Source organism: Fistularia commersonii, chromosome 32 (genome assembly GCF_037954325.1).
Source record: "Fistularia commersonii isolate RoL2024-O1a breed Wild chromosome 32, RoL_Fcom_v1.0, whole genome shotgun sequence".
NCBI classification, from domain to species: domain Eukaryota; kingdom Metazoa; phylum Chordata; class Actinopteri; order Syngnathiformes; family Fistulariidae; genus Fistularia; species Fistularia commersonii.
Window position 1 is genome coordinate 10,594,537 of NC_141315.1, and position 21,758 is coordinate 10,616,294.

At 50.6% G+C, this 21,758-nt stretch overlaps 2 protein-coding genes across 3 annotated transcripts; both read left to right on the plus strand.

Annotated features, from left to right (window-relative positions):
• Window positions 1–250: 250 nt before the first annotated feature.
• On the plus strand, window positions 251–12,349 carry map3k14b (mitogen-activated protein kinase kinase kinase 14b). The gene is made up of 18 exons (XM_086140036.1): window positions 251–357; window positions 435–681; window positions 2,257–2,329; window positions 2,543–2,682; window positions 3,280–3,428; window positions 3,965–4,040; window positions 4,311–4,923; window positions 5,017–5,151; window positions 5,221–5,350; window positions 5,463–5,591; window positions 6,570–6,662; window positions 8,194–8,357; window positions 8,431–8,581; window positions 9,355–9,861; window positions 10,067–10,164; window positions 10,233–10,353; window positions 10,431–10,531; window positions 11,470–12,349. The coding sequence occupies exons 2-18, from the start codon at window positions 488–490 to the stop codon at window positions 11,632–11,634; spliced, it is 3,039 nt and encodes a 1,012-aa protein (XP_085996162.1). The 5' UTR covers window positions 251–357; window positions 435–487; the 3' UTR covers window positions 11,635–12,349.
• A 1,541-nt stretch (window positions 12,350–13,890) lies between these two features.
• On the plus strand, window positions 13,891–21,513 carry arf2b (ARF GTPase 2b). 2 transcript variants are annotated; one of them, XM_086139682.1, is made up of 5 exons: window positions 13,891–14,022; window positions 16,539–16,696; window positions 17,214–17,324; window positions 19,088–19,212; window positions 19,578–21,513. In XM_086139682.1, the coding sequence occupies exons 2-5, from the start codon at window positions 16,549–16,551 to the stop codon at window positions 19,737–19,739; spliced, it is 546 nt and encodes a 181-aa protein (XP_085995808.1). In that variant the 5' UTR covers window positions 13,891–14,022; window positions 16,539–16,548; the 3' UTR covers window positions 19,740–21,513. The 2 variants fall into 2 exon arrangements, with proteins under 2 accessions (XP_085995808.1, XP_085995809.1); XM_086139683.1 differs by lacking the exon at window positions 13,891–14,022 and adding an exon at window positions 14,162–14,221.
• The last annotated feature ends 245 nt before the right edge of the window (window positions 21,514–21,758 follow it).

A 21,758-nucleotide genomic window follows, 5' to 3' on the forward strand; every position in this document is an offset into this window, starting at 1 on the left:
AACATGCTAACAATATCAGCAGCCTGATTCCAAAAAACCTGATGATCGTAAATGTTTTATAAATTATATTAAAGACCGGCCCCTTAACGTTGTTATAAAGTGTGATGGTTTTAAGCGTCGTCTTTTCCAGTCTGATCTGGGTTCTTCAAACACTAGAAATCATTGTCGATGCTGCGTTTCAGGGTCACGAGGAGGGGGCGGGGTCAGAGGAGCCCTGAGCCAATCCCGGCCGTCTGTGGGGGAGGGGGCGGGGTTTAACCGGGACACCTAGGCTGTCAATCACAGAGACATGCAGGGATTCATCCTCACCGTTCACAGACGGGTCAGTGGGAGGAACCAGGAGAACCCAGAACCAAAGTAGGACCCCGACTCAAAAATAGAAGTTTTAGGTTTGGCTCTGTGTAGATCTTGAAGTTCTGCGTCTCTGCGGGGAGGGGGAGGAGGTGAGAATCCAGCCGGGTGAGTCACCCGGGGGGGGTCGGACCGGATGAACCCGCCCACGCCGCCTCCACGCTATCCCCTTACCTCCTCCGGCCTGGAGGCCAGGATGTTGCTATGGCAACCTGGGAAAACACTCACCGAGGAGGAGGAGGAGGAGGAGGGTTTACTGCCAACTCGGCCGGAATGCCAGTTTCCCCCTGGTGGCAACAGAAGTCCCAGATCGTTGAAGACACTAATGAGGTCAGAAGGTTTCTCAGAAGGCCCGTTAGACCTTCCAGACACCAGACAAAGGCCCGTCTTTGTGACTCCAGGGCACCTCGGTCCTCCAGAGAAGTACTCTTTATCTCCCCGGAGCTCAGTGGGTTTTCCTTTATCAATTACTGTTCCATTACACTGCCATGACTTTATCCTATATACATGGTTTTATCTATTCAAGCCCCGCCCCTTGTCCGAAGGCCCGCTGGGATTGGCTGGTATTGTTTTCCTGAAAACCAGGGCAGACACAAAACGGACATTCCCAGTTAAAAAAAAATACGACTTTATCCGGCAAACAAAGCGTCCGTCTTTGTCTTTAACGGGCCTAGCCTAGCTTAGCATCAGCACTGGAGGAAGCTGGCTCACAGAAGGATGTTCACCACCTAGCGCATTGTGGTGTTGTGGGACTTTCCACTCTCTATTTATGCTAAGCTAGGCTAACATTTGGATGGGTAAATCTGACCTCCTGCCCCCTGCTGGCAGGGAGAGGCACGCGGACATTCCAAGTAAAATAGTGTGAGTTTATGAGGCTAACGAAGCCTTGCCTAGCCTAGCATCCGTACCGTCGGAAGCTGCCTCGCTGTAGCCGCTTCGCCACGTGTCGTCGCGTTATTGTTGAATACACCAGGCACGGGGGACTTTCCATGCTCTCCATTTATGCTAAGCTAACATCCCACTCGCCCACGCCTGACATTTAGGCAGCGCTTCCCACTCGGTTGCTACGGCCGTTCCTTTCTCCACCCGCCTTCCCGAATCACATTTGCTCTCCAAATGTTTCCAGTCCCCCGCCCCGCCGAGCATTCGTTTACTAATTTGCCGCCCGGTGTGACGTGAAAGACGAAGCCAAATCTGCCCCCGCCGAGGCTTTTCGGCTCTAAGTTTAGCCCCCCGACCCCGGACGCGGGAGGCGGGGGGAGGAAAAACACAACCCTTTTGACGTGGGAGTGAAAACGTCCTTGGCGCCGCCGCCATTGGCCCGAACCTGCTCCCATTCAGATGTTGCCAGGGAAAACACACACACACACACACACACACACACACACACACACACTCCCTCCTATGGCATCTTGCTAATTCCCCCAGACCCCCCCCCCGCCGGAATGTATAGCTTCTATAATCCTGTGCTTTATAAATGTAAATATGAATGAACAGGGCGTCAGATTATGATAAAATATAAGACGTGTTATTATTAGTGATATATTGCAGGTGTAGGATAAATATTTATACTTAATACTTTATACTTAACACTTTATACTGTCCAATATTCAGAAACTGCAATATTTCATCTCATAATAGCTACACTACAATTTTCCCTTCTATCATACTATTGTGCACTCCTTACCTCACTTGTTACTAAGACACTTATAGTTTCACTGAGACACTTTATAGTTTATAGTTTATAGTTTATCACTGAGACACTTTATAGTTTATAGTTTATTTTTATTTCTAATTCTGCCTTTTCTTTTATTATTTATTACTGTTATATTTTCTGTAACTCTGGCACAGCAATTTCCTTCGGGATTAATAAAGTTGTTCTTATTCTTATTCTTATTCTTAAAGTTTCCGTGCAGGTTTGAAGTTGAAGGCTGTATGTTACACAGCAAACATGGAAAATACATTTAAATACACAAAAGTAAGTAGTTTAATCCAAAACCTTTTTTTTTTAATTTGATTTCTCGTAAATTATGCGTTAGATAATCAAAGGATGTAGGTTATGTGTGTGTGTGTGTGTGTGTTGGTGGGGGGGGCTCAAGCCATCCAGAATGTGTGTGTGTGGGAGGGGGTCGGGGGGGTCACCGAGGTGTTAGAGCTCATAACTCAAACACATGGTCCATCGGCCAATCAGGAGAGGCCGCGGGGGCGGGAAGCCGGCAGGTCACTCCTGGACACGGACGCCACTTCCACACACACTCGCACGAGACGGACGGCGAGCGGCGGAGACGCTCCGTCTACTTTCCATCGGAGCCTCCGACCCCGACTGGCCAGGTAGGCTGAGCTTTGCTTCACGGTGTGTGTGTGTGTGTGTGTGTGTGTGTGTGTGTGTGTGTTACTAAGATCCCGCTGTCTCTTCTTCAGGTTCGGTCAGATCTTCATCACCCTGTAATCACATCTAACACACCTTGAAGGTGGAAACTATTATCTTATACGATTAAATGGTTAGATTTGGGCGAAAAGCTGAAAATAAGTGATTTATTTTTTGAAGGTTTTAGACTTGAGAAATGACCCGAGAGGTCAGGAAACGGTGTAAGAACCACCCGACGTTGTATTTTGGCGTCCTGAGAGCCGTTAGCGTGAAACATGTTTCGGGGTTCCCTGGAGGACGGGGGGCAGCGGGTTCTCCGGGCGTCACTGTTTTCATCCTCTGTCAACATGGCGGCGGCGGCGGCGGCGGGGAAGAGAGACTCCGACAGCTGGCCGGCTTGGAGGCATGCGGCCGCCAAACGCCCGCCGCTATTTATAGCCGCCCGGCGGGGCTCATTCATGCCGGGACGCCACCAATTACAAATGTGTTGCTTTAATTAGAGGCGTGTGTGTGTGTGTGTGGGGGGGGATTGAAATGCTAATATTTGGTGTGTGACACAGGAACATGGCCGCCCCACGGACGCTCCACGCCGAAACGGACTCGCCGGCGCTGAGCCGGGCGATGCTGCGGGGAACGGCCAAGCAGCTCGCCGAGGGCCAGGACCGGAACCACGAGGGCCCGGGGGCCTCCATCGTCACCCAGGCCGAGAGTAAGACCTGAAGGAGGACGCGTTCTCCGTCGGAAGCTTCACCAAACACGAAATTGTCCGCGGGCGGGAACAAGAGGGCGGACGGTCGTGCGATTTGACGGGCGGCACGTCCAGGTTAAGCCCCGCCTCCTCGCCAGAGCGACAGCTGGGATTGGCTCCGCCCCCTCCCTTTGGTCTTATTTTTCTAAAAATACCGATTTAATTCCATTTCAACTTCCACTTTTTGGGTTATAATTTTTAGGTCATTTAAATTTTCACACACTATAATCTCATGAAATTGGGAAGTGTCCCTTTAATCCTACAGGTTAGATCCTTCCTGCTATTATCTATTATTGTTATGTTTTTGCTTGAAACTGTGGCACAACAATTTCCTTCGGGATAAATAAAGTTGTTCTTATCTTATCTTATATTGACAAATGATGTCTAATTATCACACTTTACTGATTTTGTTTGTCCAGCAAAATCACCGCCGCTCTTTATTGATTCGTTCGATCGGCTCCGATCGATAAGTTTGTTTTCAAACTGTGTTTTCTCAGGGGAAGATTTCCAAGAGTTTTGCCCGACAACCATGCAGTTTCCCAGCCTGAGGGTCGGCCCGCTGCCACAGCGCAGGTTCGCACATATCACCGACACTCGCGTTTATATGTATCTGATAAGGTCTATTGATCGATTATTGATCCACTGAAGCAGGAGTCTGCAGTGGATCTGGGGGCGCACTGCCCCCCTGTGGTGAGCGGTGGAAGTACACCCAAAGATGTGCTGGGTTTTAATGGTTATAAAAATGTCATTTACATTTTAAAATATCTTTCATCAGCATGTCATGAGGAGTAATTGTAATTATCATCTTTGAATCATAATTATGTTTATGTCGTGAACTTCCAGGCCTCCCGGCGAGGACGCCGCCTCCACGAGCGACTCGGAGGAGGAGCTCTTCGTCCCTCTCCGCAGGAAACAGCGCAGGAAAACCAGGGCGAAGCCGGGCCGGCGGCGGCGGCAGGACGAACCGCCAATCATCAGGGGGTTTTGGGTGCAGGAGATCGACTGGCTGAAATCAGCGGAGGCCGGGACGACCTCGTCCTCGGCCGAGATCATCCCGCCTCCGCCGCAGTTCACCGACCCCCCCTGCGACGCGTGCGCCGACGTGTCGCCGCCGGACGACGAGGCGACGACTTCGGAGTCCGTTCACACCCACGACAGCGAGACGGACTCGTCACGCTGCGCTGAGGACGGCGCGCGGGACGGAGGCGGCTCCCCGTGGCGTTTGACCCTCGACCTGTTGGACGTGTCCGGCTTCGCGCCCTCGGCCGAGTCGGGTTCGGGCGGCGAGCGGGGAGCTCCGGTTCGTGACGTCCACGCCGCTCTGGAGCGACTCAGGGGGAACGTGACCCGCGTGCCCAAACGCCTGGCTTCGCTTTTCTTCAAGGATCTGAACAAACGCGGCCCGACGGTCAGGAAGGGCGGCGGACACGCCAACGAGGGGCTGATATTTCACAACGTGAGACCTTCACGTCCATCCGGGGAGCGTCGACGTTTGGCAGAATTCCGCCACGACGAAGCTCCCTCATGCCGTCCGTGTCTCCTCGCGCAGAAGCTGAAGCCCGACGGGCGCCGCTACCGAGAGGGCGAGGAGTACCGCGTCCTCCACCACATCCAGAACGGCTCGTACGGCGACGTCTTCTGCGTTCGGGACGAAAGAACGGGATTCCGGTGCGCCGCCAAGAAGGTAAGAGGGACTCGTTCGGTTTCTCCGTCCGTCTCGGCGAAGATTAGCATCGTTTCTCCTCCGTCCCAGATCCCGCTCGCTCATTTCAGCCACGAGGAGGTGAGCACGTGGAGCGCCCTCCGCTCCCCTCGCGTCGTGGAGCTCTTCGGGGCGGTGAGGGAGGGACCCAACGTGGTCCTCTTCATGGACCTGAAGCCAGGTGACTCAGGAGTCCACTTCCGCCGGACGATAATAAAGCTATTTCAAAATCATCAGGATAAAACTTGTGGACGGCTCCGGTGGAGGCATCTCAAACGTTCTCCCCTCTCCAGCCTGCCTGGCCCAGCTGCTGAAGGAGATGCACAGCCTGCCGGAGGACCTGGCCCTGCACTACCTCCACCAGACGCTGGGGGCGCTGGAGCACCTGCACCACAGGAGGGTCCTTCACCTGGACGTCAAAGGTGGGCAACGATTCGCCAGTTTGATTCCGAGCGAGCACAAAAATATCCCCAAAATAAACATGTACGACACGTACCACAGTACTACTACTACTACCGCAGTAATACCTTGACTCAGGATTGGAATCGACTCTTTGGGCAAGCTCCTACGTTTTTTAAATGTTTTTTAAATTATAAATAACAAAAGATGATGTATAATTCAAGAGAATGGGAAGAAATAAAGTGGTTTTATGACGTGTATTTACCATGAAGATGGAGGAGATGGTTGGTGGAGTTTTCCCTACCCTCCTCTATCCTTAACTTAACTTACCAGCTCCTCACTTAATGCTACAAAATGTAACTTTGCTCCACTTTGGTGAAGCCGCTCCTCTTCCTGAAAACATCAAACCGTCGCCTACCGGTTTTGAACGACTCTTCGTCCGCCCACGTTCCCGCCGTCCGCCGCACCGAATCCCCGTCAATGCTCTCTGTCATCGTATCTCACGGAACAACTTCTTCACGGACGAGTAGCTAACGCCTAGCAACGGCTCATATCTGGGAAGTCAAGGTTCCACTGTATCAGTAGTACTCGTAGTATCATTCGTGCAGAAGATCCAAACCTCAGCTTTAGCCGCCGTGATCCCGGACTTAGCATTATCTCCGACACTTACGTGCACGTCCTTCGAGAGCTGATTCTACTGTCACCAGGCAAAGCGGCGTCTAATCCCGCAGAGACACCTTCCCTCCTAAAGCCTCGGCAATCCCCGCCGAGAGGGTGGAGGTCAAAGGCCGCCGCCGCCATTGTCCTCCGCCGGCGGCGTGGAGCTCCACCCGCCGGCGGAGATAAAGAGAAGCGCTTAATGCCTGGAAAGTTTCCCCTGTGAGCCCGTCACCCTGACAGCGTCTGACAGGCCGCCTCGTTCGGCGCTCGCCCGGCTCGATAACGAGCGGCCAATGAAAACAGGCTGTCCGACTGAATCCGCCGTGTTGACTTTATTCCAGCTGACAACGTGCTGCTGTCCGCGGACTGCAGGGACACGTTCCTCTGCGACTTCGGCCTCTCCGAGACTGCGGGCGACGCCGAGGCCCTCAGGGGTAAGTGAGGTAAACTCCTGAAATATCGGATCGGGGAAGCGGCGTGGCGTGACCGACTGTGGGCGAGGGGGGCGCCGGTGTCAGAGAACCCGCTGAAATGCCGTGAAGTCAAAGGCCTGACCTTTGTGGCATCTCCTCTTCTGCGGCGGGTTCTCGATAAGATCGGAACCTCAAAGGTGAAGGCCCTCGGGAAATGGCGTTCGAGAAAGCAGGAGCGCCGGCTTCGTCTCCTTGAAGAGGGATAAACCTGCATTGCAGCGTTTTCACTGATATGTTAACAACACTGATGCTAACGCCACAATAAGCACCATGTTGATGCTAGCACAAGCGGTATCTCCATTTGTTCAGTGAACGTCAACAAACGCTTATCTGCTGCATTAGCACCCTCATGCTATACAGTTGCTGAAGAAACTACACATAGTTTATCAGTGGCCTGGTTGTCAAGCTAGCCGTCCTAGCATCCTCATGCTATACAGTCGCTTTAACGTTACATACATTTTATCGGTGACCTGGTTGTCAAGCTAGCTGTTGCTGTTTTTGTCATCATGTCACATTGGCACTGCCAGATAGCCTCAAGCTGTCATCATGCTATCCAGTTGCTGTAGCATTACACACATATTTATCGGTGACCTGATTGTCTAGCTAGCTGTTGCTGTTTTTGTCTTCATGTCACATTGGCACTGCCAGCTCGCCTCAAGCTAGCATCCTCATGCTATCCAGTTGTTGGAGCTACTCCAGATGTATTTTATCAGCGACCTGGTCGTTGAGCTAGCTGTTGCTGTTTTCGTCATCCGGTCACATTGGCAATGCCAGCTAGCATCATGCTAGCATCCTCGTGCTATATAGTTGCTGAAGCAGCGACACATATTTTATCAATGAACTGGTTGTCAAGCTAACTGTTGCCGTTTTTGTCATCACAGCAAACCACATGCTAGTATCCTCATGCTATCCAGTTGCTGGAGCAACTCCAAACGTATTTTATCGGTGACCTGGTCGTTGAGCTAGCTGTTGCCGTTTTCGTCATCTGGTCACATTGCCACTGCCAGCTAGCCTCAAGCTAGCATCCTCATGCTATCCTGTTGTTGGAGCTACTCCAAATGTATTTTATCAGGGACCTTTTCGTTGAGCTAGCTTTTGCCGTTTTCGTCATCCGGTCACATTGCCACTGCCAGCTAGTCTCGTGCTAGCATCCTCATGCTGTACAGTTGCCCAAGCAGCAACACATATTTTATTGATGAACCGGTTGTCAAGCTAACTGTTGCCGTTTTCGTCATGACGTCACATCGGCGCTGCCAGCAAACCTCATGCTAGCATCCTCATGCTAACTTTTTTTTTATCAGCAACCTAGCCGTTAAGCTAGCCAGTTGAGCTAACTTAAAGCTAGCGTGACCCGACTGTATGTTGACATATGTCTTTGACTGGATGTCTCCAAATCCACTCGTGGTCCATGCTTCCAAGACGGACCTAAATACTTCGGCGTTGCGCGTCCCCGAGCCGGTTTGATCTTCACAGGGGTTTACTTTCCGTGCAGGAGCCGCCCTCCCCGGGACCGAGACCCACATGGCCCCCGAGGTGGCCCGCGGAGCCGGGCTCTGCTCCGAGGCCGACGTGTGGAGCAGCTGCTGCATGCTGCTGCACATGCTGAACGGCTGCCACCCCTGGGTGCGCTTCTACTCGCACCCGCTGTGCCTCCACGTGAGTGGTCCTTTCCAGACCTTTGCTTCTCCAACCCACCGCGAGGTTCTCAATCGTCGCTTCCTCCCGGCAGATCGTCGAGGAACCCCCGCCTCTGTGGGAGGTGCCGTCCAACTGCAACAACTTCACGGCCAAGGTGTTCGCAGCCGGGCTGCGGAAGGATCCAAAGGAACGGGCGTCGGCGAAGGAGCTCCGCAGGAAAACGACCAAGGCCCTCAGAGCAGGTGGACGCACGTTCAAAGTACAGTGTGCCCTCGCTTTTCGTGAGATTGTGTTCCAAGACCCCCCGTGAAAAGTGAATTTACAGATAAACTATTATCAAGCCACCATCCACCGTATAACACTTCCCACACTCTCTTATACAGCACGCTAAACACTTTTGGATCATTGTAACGTACAATAAACATTACAGCACAATACAAAATGTCTTGTAAATGAGTAAATTTAATATCATATTACATGAAAAGTAAATAGAAATTATTCATGCAAAGAAATCAAAGTTTATACTTTTAAAAAATCATTTTATAGGGTACTCACCAATGAATGATGATGAATGTGCTGTGCGCTAGTTATGGCGAGGAGTTCGGATGAAGCGCCGCAGAGAGAATGAGAGCTTTACAACTCTTAGGATGGCGGTTCTGGCGCTTGATTTTTTTTGTCTCATCACCACCCGTTACCCCGTTTTAAAGTCTTAAAGTCTCTCTCTTCCTAATGTTAGCTTTGTCTTCCTTAATGTAACGAACCGTGGATTCATTAATGCCATAATGGCGCCCAACTTCTGCCTTAAAGTTTTATCTTTTCCTGCTCCGCTGAGCAGAATGTGGGTGGATGCTGGGCGTTCAGCAGGCATTATATTTAGCCAATGTTATTCTGTGTGAGATCTGGTGTGGCTACAACAGTCGGAGCGAGAGTTTGCGATGCTGGGTACCTTTGTTTAGCGAAGGAGGTCTGGAACTGTTCTCTCTAGTTCTTCTGACGGCTGTGTTTCCTTCCGCAGTCGGAGGTCTGAGTCCTCGGTCCGTCAGAACCGCCTGCGAGAGGCTTGACGGGGGGCGGAGCCAGACCGGAGCGGGTTCTCGTTCCTGGCCGTCGGGGCTCACGGCCGCATCGGCCGTCCCGCGGGCCACCGCCTCGGCGCCAGCGATGCACTGGGTGAGCCCGTGGAGAACCGCCGCCGTGGACGAGGACGGCGGCGAGGGCGACGACTCGGACCGGGTGTCGGAGGCGGAGACGGACTCGCTGACTCAGGACAGGGAGTCCTGGCCAAAGTCTCTGAGAGACGACTACGCCTCGGACGGCTGGGACTCCGACTCGGAGGTGGATATTTACATGGCGGAGGAGGACCGGCTGAAGAACTACGAGGGCGACGGCGAAGAGGACAACGAGAGGGAGGCCTGGCGTTACCGCCGAGCCCTGCGCGGAGTCTTCCCCCTGCTGCGGAAGGGCCAGCGCGCAGGCGGCTCGCCGTGGGGGTCGGACGTGGAGCTCGAATACCTCCGAGACGGTGAGTCGGACACGGCTAGCAGCTCCTCCGGAAGGAGGGAAGTTCACTTTCTGTAGCTGCAACCTAATCCGTCCAGGAGACGAGGCTCCGCCCTGGAAACTAGCATGTTAGCGTAGTGGTCGTGCTCACTGGAGCCCCCTAGTGTCCGACGCCGGAAGCGCACGTAAACGCAGGATGCAGGGGTGACAGTTTTTCCGTCCTCTAGGTGTTCTTATCGACCCCACGATCCAGACGCCGTCCCCGGAGCCGCGGGACGACCCTCCTTCCTGTTTCAGCTGCTCAGACGTCGACCCCTCGGAGAAGGTGTGCGTCCATGGATTTTTTTTTTTCTTTTAAAAAACAGCACTGAAACACCTCCCGCACCGTTTCAGGAATCGGATCACTCGTCCGACGACCTGAGCTCCGGCGTGTTCTCCTCCTGCAACAGCCAGACGGACGGGCAAATGGAGTGGCCGCCGTCGGCCGTGCGGCCGCCGTCGTACAGCCTGGACGGTGAGGGCCGCCGGTATCCTAGCGCCACACGACAACGAATCGTAGATGGGGTGATTTTTAGCTCTCTGGCCCCGCAGGTGTGGACATCTGGATCCAGACGGTCCAAGGCGAGTGCCTGAGGATTCGTGAACGCCAGCAGGTCAAAGTGGGACATGTTGCCATCGGAATTAGCAGTCAGGTAAGAAGTCAACGTCACTGCCGCGGCCTTGTTTAGCACTCCGAGGCCTCCAGGACACCAGGGGCACTAGTTGTCGTGGATGACTCGTTGCGCCAGGAAGAACAGACAGGAAGGGAATGAATGACTGTCTTTTTCTTTTTTTCCTTAACCCTTATTTCTTCTGGTTTGAGCAGCGCTTTACACATACAGTAAACCCTTGTTTTTAGCGGGGAAAAAGAACCCGTGATAGGCAAAATCCGTGAAGTAGAAACCTTTATTATTTTTTACTATTATTATACAATTAAATACTCTATCATACATTTCCGCTGTCGTCCTTATGTTTTTTTCTTCCTTCTTTATGGAACGAACGGAAGATTCATTCATTCCGTAATGCCGACCGACAGCCGCATAGCTTTTAGCTTCCCTTAGCATGTCCAGAAGTTTAACTTTATCTGCCATAGATAGCATCTTCCGCTGCCTTTCGGGCCCTTTTGTCGCTCCAGAGCATTTTATCAACATTATGGGTTTTAGAGAAACTCCAATTGGAAGGGAATTTGCACGTACGCCATGTAAATTTGTCAAGCTATTTTACTTACGTGTACATATTAAACTGCAACGTTATTGACGCACAGGTAGAGAAGAAGCGGAGTGACTTTTTAGCCAATCAGAATGCAGAACACGATGCACCGTGCAAATCCGGGAAGTAGCGAAACCGTGAAAAGTAAACCGCGTTATCGCGAGGGATCACTGTATATTTATTTCTAGTATTATTATACATTTACCTGTTTGCTTTAAAGGACGGATATCAAAGAAAATTGATGGGAAAAAAAATGAAGAAATTGCAAATAAATCTCATCGGTACAGATTAAAAAAGTCTACAGAATTGATTCAAATTGTCAATAAATCACCTTTCTGTCTTACTGACCCGGTTTACCTCGCAATCTTCCCCCCTTGTCCAGGTCTCAGGGAAAACCTTCACTCTGGAGACGCTGGACAGGAAGTCGGTGTCCTTCGAACAGGAAGTCCGGGGGTCGGGCCTGTGGCTCCGCTGCGTCCCTGCGCCCGACGGCTGTCAGCGCTGGAGGTGGAGGGTCCGAGACGGCGAGCTGGAGGTCCGGGAATAACAGGGACGTCCCGCCGACACTGTTTGCACTAACTTTTCCTTCTCCTTAAGATTCAGTCCAAAACAAGCTAACGTGCGTTTCAATTTATTCCGGCGAAAAACTTGAGTTTGTTCGGAGCTGGAGTGGATTTTTCTCATGGAATGTAGCAGATGATCAACAAGTTCTCACCTCCTCTCCAGCGCGTGCAAATTCAATTACAGTTCCCTTTTTCCTGTGTGTCCGACCACCCGAATTAAAGCTGTTGGAGTGATTTTCAAAATTTTTTTAAAGCAGTTTGAGTCCCCAGTCGCATCGATGGTCTATTTCCCAGCGGTGCGTGAGGGCCTACGGTGCAGACATGTGTCTTTTTGAATCTCAATCACGCAAATTTGTCTCAAAGCGACAGAATAATTCAGTGTCATATTTGTTACGGAAATGCGCAGGGACGTGTTTGTTACACAAAAATCTCTTTAAAAAAAAAAAAGTCTGGAAAGCCAAAATAGCAGGTCAGGTGTGGAGTATGGACTTAGCGTTAGCCGTGTTAGCTCGTCTTCGCCTGTGTAACTTCAGATTACATGTTAGCCGCATCATGCGTTGAGCTCTGAAACACACAAAGACTAATGGTCTTAAAATACATGTCATCTATTTTTTTTTTTTGTAATGTGATGTATTTTTGTATGTTTTGTTTATAATAAATGCTATAAATATATAAATAGGTTTGTGTTCAACTTTGAAATTCTGTCTTGTGTTGTAATGTTTTTCCTGTATTTGAACTGAGATTATCACTGAGCAACAGATTTTATATGAATGAGGACTCTCATCCCCTCTTTATTTTAGAATATTACTTTTTAATTAATAACCTTTTTCCTCTGTTTCACTAAAACAACAAAAATATTTCAAAATAATGGGGACTTTTTCAATTACATTTGGAAATTCTTGAAAAAAAGGGAACATAAAAATGCTGAGGAATTATTTCTAAAATTTGTCAGACATTCAGAATAGTAAAAAATAAATAAGTAAAAATAAGAACAAGAGATGTAAACTAAAAAAAAAGGCACAATTATCTAGCAGACGTGAGCGGAAAATAAGTAGCTGTAAATCATCAGGATGTTCGCTTTGACTAACCGCAGGACCCTTCCCACGTGCAGAGAACTTTTCGGAAATTTTCTTCAAATCCGAACAACTTTAAAACGTCGACTTGTTGCAGCCGAACCCTTGTGCAGATGGGCGAGCCCGTTTTTACTTTCCGCGGATGACTATTTTTTTTTCCCCCGGCCTGACGCCGACAGGAACGGGCGGTCAAGCCGCGTGTCTCGCAAAGCTCGGCCTCTTTGCGTCAGGAGTGGTTCCACTGGTTGACACCAGGAAGAAGAAAAGCAAAATCAGAACCGACCTGTTCTCAGGCAGCCCGGGAGCAGGACCTGCCCTTCCGGGTGACGGAGGCGCGGCGTTTACAGCCACAGCGAAGAGGCCGAGCCCTTTCGCGGTGACCCTCGGCTTCTGGAACACGCGGTTTCGGACGACCATGTTGTGGGTTTTGAGAAGAACGAGATGTTTTTTTTTCATCACGCGATGGTTCAAAAGCTTCCCCCCCTTTTGGCTGAATTATCCAAAACAGCCTTTATCCTTTGTTTGTGGACCAAACAGGATCACGGTTCAGGCGCGAAACCACACGGAACAAGCGTCTCGCTCGAAAAGCGCACGTTTTCACGATCGAAGGGTCTCGTGTCCGGATCGCGTTGACTGAATTCCCCTCTTTGTGATTCAAAAACCACCTCAGACGCGTCCACGGCTTGGCACCGTGTCAAAGTTTACTTTTCCCAGCGAGTGAGCCCACTCCTTTCATTTATTGCACTTGTTTCAGGACGTCGCTGGATGTTTTAAAACGAAGCGGATATGCGGACGGAGCGTTCTTGCGGTCAGAAAAGGACCGTCAAGCGCCGGCGAGGCTTCAGTTTATAGAGAAGAAAAACTTGCAGACTTGCAACTTCTGGACTAGGCCTTGCAACCCACCGGTTCGAGGCGGCTACTTTTAAGTGCAGGCTCTGAAAAAAGCCGTTGAGATAAGAGTGTGCTCTCCACCCGCTGCTGGCCAGACGAGTAAAGCTGGCTTATTTGAGAAACAGTGCTGCTTCCCAGAGGCTTTGGGGCTGAAACTTTACACTTGTGTGTTTTTGCCCTCCTCACTTCCTCGACATTTTGTGCTATGTTCAGACGACAATCACCTGACGCGCTGATTGGACGGCGCGGGGAGAGGGGCGGGACTTAAGTTACACTACGCGCTCTGCGATTGGCTCGGATTTGATAGTGGGCAGTAATCGTACGCCGGTGTCTCCCCGGTTGCGCAAGACGCCATTTTGAAGTGACAGCGAAAGATAACGGAAAGATCCAGAAGCTAGTCTTTTGAAGGTAATATTTCACACAAATTTGCCGGTTTTACTCGTAAAATGTCATCGGATGTAAACTGACTGAAAAGCGCCCCAACGACGGGGTTTATTTTCCTCTTAGACTGACGTCACGGTCGTCTGTCTTTACTGTGACGCGGCATTCAGCTAACAGCGGTTCGGCTAAAGGGTTCCCGAAACGGACACACCAGAGCGCCGCCGATGTGGGTTTTTATCTTCATTTAAAAATCGCGACGTCTTTTAATTTTTACCGGTGGTTTTATCAAACGCCTCCGTCGGACATTTGAACCGCGCGTCTTCGTGTTTGACGCTCGGCTACGGCCACGAAACCGTGACGTTTTCGCGATGTTGCTTCACCCGCTAGCAACGAGCTAACTAGCTAGCCGAAGCATCCGCCCTTAAAGTGAAGCTAACTTTGCCGTAATTCGCTTCGAGCTCTCGGCTGAACTTTCCATCAGCGGCCTCTCGGACGATCGGACCCGCTATAGCCCACTCAAAATGTCCCGCTTGATACCCACACGTCGTCGTTGTAAACACGGTTGGTATAACCCGGGTGTGTCGGCCTGTTTTTTTGCTAAGGTCGGTGGTAGTACTAGTAGTAGTGGTGGCGGTGGGAGGTGCTAGCAAGCTAATGAAGCTAGCGTCTTGTGACGGCTCGGACACATACACTCTCGGGAGCGTTTTCCCTGCCGTTTGTGCGCCCCGATAGCCTGCCAGTCGGGACAGGCCTCCCTTATCCTCCGATCTGTTCGCTTTTGCGTCGTTACAACCTGTTAAATGGCGTTCAAACCGCCCACCCGAACGTCGGGTGTCTTATTTGCCAGGTGGCGTCAACCGTCGAGTCGATCCGCTGCGGCTAATGTTTGACGTCGTTAGCCGCAATGTTTAACTATCAGGTAAACAGTCAGTTTCGCGTATGGTAAACGACCGTGCTGCCGTTTGTGCAGCGACAACTTCTCGACTACTGTCGGGAACTATAAGTTGCCTCTCGGTGTCTAAACTGCCGTCGTTGAAGACCCCCAGCCCCCACCCCCTTCCTGGCTGTAAACGCTGTTTGCTATCTCGAGCATCCATTTTTGTTTCTCCTCCCGTGTTTTGGCCTTCCCGGAAACCGATTGGAGTGTGTCGGTAATCTAAGAGGGAGGAGGCAACTCATTAGGTTCTCCTCTGCTCCGTTTTCTAATATCTTGTTCCCCCCCAACTCAGCAAATCAAATGGAAATGGTGACCTAGCACAAGGGGACTCTTACGTCATTAACGGACGGTGACGTCACGGATGGGAAGGTTGGGAGAGTCGGTGCTGCAAAAGGGGAACTTCTGTGACAGTTCTGCGAAAAGTATACTTTATATGACTAACTAATCAAAAATGAGACAGCAAAGTCATCTGTGGAGAAGTTATTAGTCGTCCGGGCCGTGATGAATTCTTGTTGAAATCCTCTCGGGTCAGGGGTGAAACTTTTTCAAGTGAAGAAGGTCGAGTCCAGTGGCCGCAACAAGAGCATTTTGACAACTAATCTAAATGATCTTAATTCCTCATGGCGTAGTTGTCCTTGTGTGTGTTTAACAAAAGCAATCAAACCTGTGAAGCCGAGTCCCTCCCTCACGTTTCATTGATCACAAGTTTAAAAGCTGGTATTTTAGAAATTCCAAAGTGCTTTGATAGACACACTGTCACCAGGACATCCATAGAAAGTTTTGTTGTAAAAAGGTGGAAGCATGACGCTTGTTTGAAATGCAATCAGGGGGAAGAAATGCATTGCAGGTTTAACAGAATGCAGAGGAAGTCACAAGAGGGGGAGTCAGCTCCTAAAAATGAAGGGGAAAAACAGTAGGATGATGAATCAACTCTACTAATTTTGTATCAGAGTGATGTGGTTACGTCACTGCCGTCGGATCTGGGTCAGGCTACACCCTCAGTCAAATATGAATAGAAAAAAAAACACATCTCTGGAGGTCAAGGCATCTGGTAAAGAGGACGCAGAAGAATTTACCCTCTTCTAGTAAAATAAGTTGGTGATCATCTAACCGTAAAATCAGGTGCACGGGTGAGGTTGGTTACGGCCAGCGAGTAGATTTGTATACTTTTGTCAATAATATGTTTCAGTATCAAATCAGCTCCAAGATGTTCCATGATATCCCTTCAGGCGTGAATAACATTATCACACCTGATCATCCAGTCAGGTTTATAATCACCTTGTCAGGAATAATTAGAAATCTTGCTAATGGCGGTGCTTTAGGTGTCGGTGTTTGATGTCACAGTACCATAGTAAGGCTTGTTTGCTCTGCGGACTCTGTGACCGGGACACCATTTCAAATGTCTGGTGTGGCAGCATCACCTTTCTTTCCTCTAGTAAAATAGCCTCCAGTCTGGATGTGAACGCAGGCCATGGGCCCAGCGTCGGAGTCTGGAGAAGAAAGTAAAAATAAATAAATAATAATGCGTCGCGCAACCTTCGGATTCTCAAAGTCCACACGTTTCTTGGCTGAATTTCGAACCTCTTTTCCTCCTCTGTGTTTGCAGCCTCGTCGCCATGGGGAATATATTCGCAAACTTATTCAAAGGCCTCTTCGGCAAAAAGGAGATGAGGATTCTAATGGTTGGGCTTGATGCGGCTGGAAAAACCACCATCCTATACAAACTGAAACTTGGAGAGATAGTCACCACCATTCCCACCATCGGTATGTATATCACATAAAAACACAACTAATCAGTGTTTCATCGCAGCAGATCTTTTATTGAAAGCCTTTTTATTCACCAATATTTTTTTTAATAGTCCTCAAACAGTGTGTACATAACAAGTCAAGCAAAGGAGTTCATGCTAAAATAAAGTTCAAGGTGACTGAACTGGGAACACGTTGACCGATTTATCAGTATGAACTGATTAGTTCTCCTAAATATTTTCTTCTCTTACTTACCCCGTAGGCACAAGAAGGGGTATTAACTAAATAGTACATGAATCGTATATATTTGAAAAAAAACATCAAGATCCGCTGGCTTTATGTTGTCCCACTGATGTATCGTTTTTTTTTTTCTTTGTTTTAAAGATTTTTGTCCTCGGTGACTTAGAAAAAGCAATCCTCAGCCTGTTAGATTTTAGCCCTGTCATTACGTCGCACCGTTCATTCAAAACCAAACTTTTTTTTTTCCCCACAAATTAAATGATTCATCTCCCCCCCCCCCCCCTCCTCCTTGCAGGTTTTAACGTCGAAACTGTAGAATACAAGAACATCAGCTTCACAGTGTGGGACGTGGGCGGTCAGGACAAAATCAGGCCGCTGTGGCGCCACTACTTCCAGAACACTCAAGGTGAGGGAGCCGTCGTGCTCGCGGGCAGTGTTGGTGAGCATTGCTGCCCATAGGTGGCTCCGCCGGCGCACCGAAGATCATCTCAAAGCCAGTCACCAGTGACTCACACGCCATTGTTCATTGTGAAAGGGTGGATTGTGGCTCTGTTTCCTGGTTTGTAATTCAAATGTAGACTTGAGCGCAGCCTCCCGATGATGGGACACAGGTAAACACTTCTCCGGTCACGTGCTGCAACCACGGGCGTCTGTTTTGAAACAAGCCCGGGTGGCGCACGTTTTGTCTTGGCTCTCCTAATGTCCGTCAGAAGATCTGGGCGGGTGAAATCATCGACTGTGTCGAAAGTGACGCCAGCTGATAAAACCGCCAAACTTGTGTTTGACTTGGCCTCCCTCGAGGTCGACCACATCTGTTTACTTCCTGTTTGAACGGTGCGAAAACCGCTACCTGAGCTCGCAGGTCCGGGAACCTGGCAGGGTTTGTTCAAGGAACCGAAGAAAAACACGTAACCCTCCCTTTATCTTGAAACGCCGGACAGTTTATCCGAGCGACCGGAAACCTTTGAACGGCAAACCGCGAGCGGCGGTCGGTGAACTCGAGTCTCCGGCTCGTCAGTCTCCCGTCACCCCGACCTTTAGGAGTTCCTCATTTCCTCATTTCCGAGACACTGAAAGTCCTGCACAGTATTTCAGTCTCTTGCAAGACGAGAAAATACCCAGGGCTTATTTACAGACGAGGGAAGGCTGTTAGTGTGTCTGTCTTTGAAGCCGGTGATTGATCGGGGGATCGGTCGATCAGTCCCTGTGCCTGACAATCAACTTCCTGCCTCGGAGACAGCGAAAAAGAAACCGAATGCAAAATATTCACACCTGACGGGCCGCGATGAAAAGAATCCGGACACGTTTCCTCCAAAGGCGACTGTGAATTCACGAAAGACGTCACCCACGAGTTGACTCATCATCGCTGCTCGAGCGTCATCGGACAAAGCTCCACGGCGTCTAGTGGGTGCGACCTCCAGGCCGTAGCCGTCCGTCAGCGTGAAGGACAGGAACCAACTCACGCCCTTTGGAATCAGATAGACCAAGTGTTTAACCCGCCGGATTAGAGTCTATGTGATGCGCCGCGGGAGCTGACAGACACTGACAAACAACTCTCCCACTCCAGCTGACAGAAAATCAGTAGTCGGGACGGACCGGAGAGAAGTCCTCTTCTCTGTGATCCATCTGCCGACCCGCGGCGCATTCTACCGCGGAAACACTCGAAGGTGGTGTCGGCGGCCAGGAAGTCCTCGTCCACCCAACAGACGGCGACGAGACCGGAATAGCTGGTTCGCCGCCCAATGGGACGCGGTAGTTGATGGTGTCGCGGCGAGCGACCGCATCCGAGGGAAGCTGAAAGCCCGGAAAACAAGCCGTCCGCCGCCGCACGGGAGGGCGCCGCCACAGTTTGAGTTGGCTGAGCCGTGGACGCTTTGGGGTTCAGGTCGGGGTTTTGAGATGATCTCGGGTTCTGTGGCCGATGGGGGAGCGGACCTGAGGGCGGCTCAGTCAGTGAGGTCTTTAAACATCCGGTGACCCCGGAGGCTTCGGCCCTGGAGGCACACACTGCTGCTGGAGGAGGAAGGAGAGGAAATACGAGAAGCTGACGGTTTTGCCGAGAATAGTGCGGTTATTCTTAATGGTGTCATTATGTCTAATCAGACACTTTCATTGTGAATAGAGAAGCCACGGCCTGAGCTGTGTGTGTGCATGTGTGTGTGTGTCTAGGGCTCATCTTCGTGGTGGACAGCAACGACAGAGAGCGAGTGAACGAGGCGAGGGAGGAGCTGAGCCGGATGCTGGCGGAGGACGAGCTCAGAGACGCCGTGCTGCTCGTCTTTGCAAACAAACAGGTGAGTCTGGATCCCCACACCTTTCTCGGGACGGAGATGTTTCTCCTCCGGCTGCCGCCTCACTGCAGCTCCACCCCGGTGACGGCGGATGAGTCACCGCGCAAGAAAAACCAACTGGAAAAGATGCCGACAGAGGTTTAATGAGCCGACGGTCACGAGAATCTGAGCCTCTTTGTGGAATCGTAGCGTTTATATCGTGTATAAGTGACTGAAACACAGCGGCCAATCGATTTTTAGGAGTCGACCAACTGTTAATTCTACAACTGTTTAGTGGTAGCGGTGCAAAACAAACAAGTGTGTATTCTCAACGGTGTGTGTGTGTGTGTTTGACCGGCTGCTCCTCCTCCTCCTCCTCCTCCTCCCAGGATCTCCCCAACGCCATGAACGCCGCCGAGATCACAGACAAGCTGGGGCTCCACGCCCTCCGCCAGCGCAGCTGGTACATCCAGGCCACCTGCGCCACCAGCGGCGACGGCCTGTACGAGGGCCTGGACTGGCTCTCCAACCAGCTGAGGAACCAGAAATGATCCATTCCACCACTTTTGAGTTTTGTTTGTTGTTTATTTTTTCTGTTTCGACACAGCGGCAGCACCGGATCCAGGCTCCCTCGCTCCCATCTAACCCCGACCCCTTGACCCCCGGCTCTTTCTTTCAAGAACTTCCTTCATTCCCCTCGCTTCCACCCTCGTCAGTCCTCTCGGGGCTCTAGCCTGTGCTGCTTGTATGAGTGTGAGCACGCGCATACGTGCGCGCGCGTATGTGTGTGTGTGTGGTTACCTTGTGTGTCCAGTGTGTGCGTGAGTGCGGGTGTGAAGGCGTCTCTGCGTATGTTGGCTGGGATTGGGAGTGACCCTGGCGTGCCTTTTACACCTCCTGTGGAATCAGCAGTCTGGTTTTCAAGCCCCTTCTCCATCCACCACCTCAGCCCTCCTCCTCCTCCTCCTCCTCCTCCCTGCACGCCCTCCACCCCTCCGTCTCTCCAGAGGAAGCATGGTTTTCATACGGCAAAGAAAGAGCAAGGTTGCAAGCCCCTCCATCCTCCCCGCTCCCCCTCCTCGCTGTAGTAACTATCTGTTAGTAGTAACACCCCCCGTAGACTGAATGCTCAATGTTCATTTTAACCTGTTTTTGATTTTTGAGACCGTCACCCACCTCCCCACCCCCTGTAAGAGATCCAGTAAGTTGCATCTTAACCTGTATCAGGTCGAAGCAAATCAAAAAACACAACCAGAGGAAAAAAAAGGCAAAAAAAAAACCAACAAAAAAAAACAAACAAACAAAAAAAAAAAAAAAAACAACAAAAAAAACAACCCCCCTCCCCTTCGATCGTTCTGGTGTCATTTGAAAATCATGCTGTTTGTTTTATTATTATTATATTGGAATATAAAGGATTATTCTTAGAAATGGTTCTGATGAACACTACCTGCCCCCTCCCTCCCCGCACACACACACACACACACACACACACACACACACACACACACACACACACACACACTGAGACCGTGAAGCACAAGGCAGCCAACGATCCCAAACAGCGAGAACCAGATCCAAAAAGGAAAAATTAGAGCCTGAACACGTGCGCTTTGTTTCGAGATGATTGCCCCCTTCCCCACTAACGGTCAGAACCGGCGCAGTCTGCCCGGGGGTCCGACCCCCCGACCCCCGACCCCCGACCCCACCCCCCCATGGCGTTTGGGTTTTTTTTCTTTTACTTTTTGGGCATTTCACCTCGGTGAAGTTGAGGCGGTGGAGACACAGGTGTGCCGGGGTTCTCCTGTCTCCAGGCAGAACCTCCCTATTTGTACTTTTGACGGCAGAACCAAATGCATCGGAAAAGGTTGGCTTTTTCTTTTTTTTTTTCTTTTTTTTTGATGGGATGTTTTTTTTTTTGTCTTGTTTTTTCCTTTCAAACGGTCAGTTTTTCTTTCCATCAAAAGAAAAAGAAAAAGAGGCTGCGGGCGAAGGTTTGGCACCAAATAATGAAGGCTCTCAGCTCCGAGCAGTCCAGACATTCAACACACACACACACACACACTTAAACCATTGGCGTCGGGGCGTTTCTTGGCGAACGGCGCCGATCCGAGTGTCCCGGGACGCGGGGGCTCGGCGGGCGGCCCGAGGAGGGGGCAGGTGTGCAGTTACCCGGTGGTGAGATTGAGCAGGCGTCCTCAGTGTTTCCAACCAAGGGGGTCAAAGCCGGCACTTCTGTCAAGGATGATTGTAAATCTGTGAGCTCCCCTGTAAACTGTTTCTGTGGGGATTTCCTGAACACATTAATAAACATGATTTGATCCAACAGCCGCTGCGTCCTGTGCTCCAACACCTCACTGGGACCGTCCGGGTAGCCTTTTAGTTTGTCGGGATGATGCGGACCCAAGAGGAGTAGAATAACCAAAGTTTAATATTAAGAACAACACAAACTGTCAACTCACCAGGCTGTTATAGTGCAGTTTGTCACCGCTAGGTGGCGACAAAGAGCCGCAAACGGAAGGAAACTTTCCAACGAGTCCTTTACTAGTACTAACCACAACCAGGAAGTTGAT

What these genes read in the sequence shown, in the direction of transcription:
- map3k14b (XM_086140036.1), top strand. Translation starts at nt 488, where the DNA reads ATGAACCCGCCCACGCCGCCTCCACGCTATCCCCTTACCTCCTCCGGC. An exon ending in CTCCGACCCCGACTGGCCAG is followed by an intron (nt 2,683 to 3,279) that starts GTAGGCTGAGCT and finishes TGTGTGACACAG; the next exon opens with GAACATGGCCGCCCCACGGA. An exon ending in GGCCCGCTGCCACAGCGCAG is followed by an intron (nt 4,041 to 4,310) that starts GTTCGCACATAT and finishes GTGAACTTCCAG; the next exon opens with GCCTCCCGGCGAGGACGCCG.
- arf2b (XM_086139682.1), top strand. Translation starts at nt 16,549, where the DNA reads ATGGGGAATATATTCGCAAACTTATTCAAAGGCCTCTTCGGCAAAAAG. An exon ending in CACCACCATTCCCACCATCG is followed by an intron (nt 16,697 to 17,213) that starts GTATGTATATCA and finishes TCCTCCTTGCAG; the next exon opens with GTTTTAACGTCGAAACTGTA. An exon ending in TCGTCTTTGCAAACAAACAG is followed by an intron (nt 19,213 to 19,577) that starts GTGAGTCTGGAT and finishes TCCTCCTCCCAG; the next exon opens with GATCTCCCCAACGCCATGAA.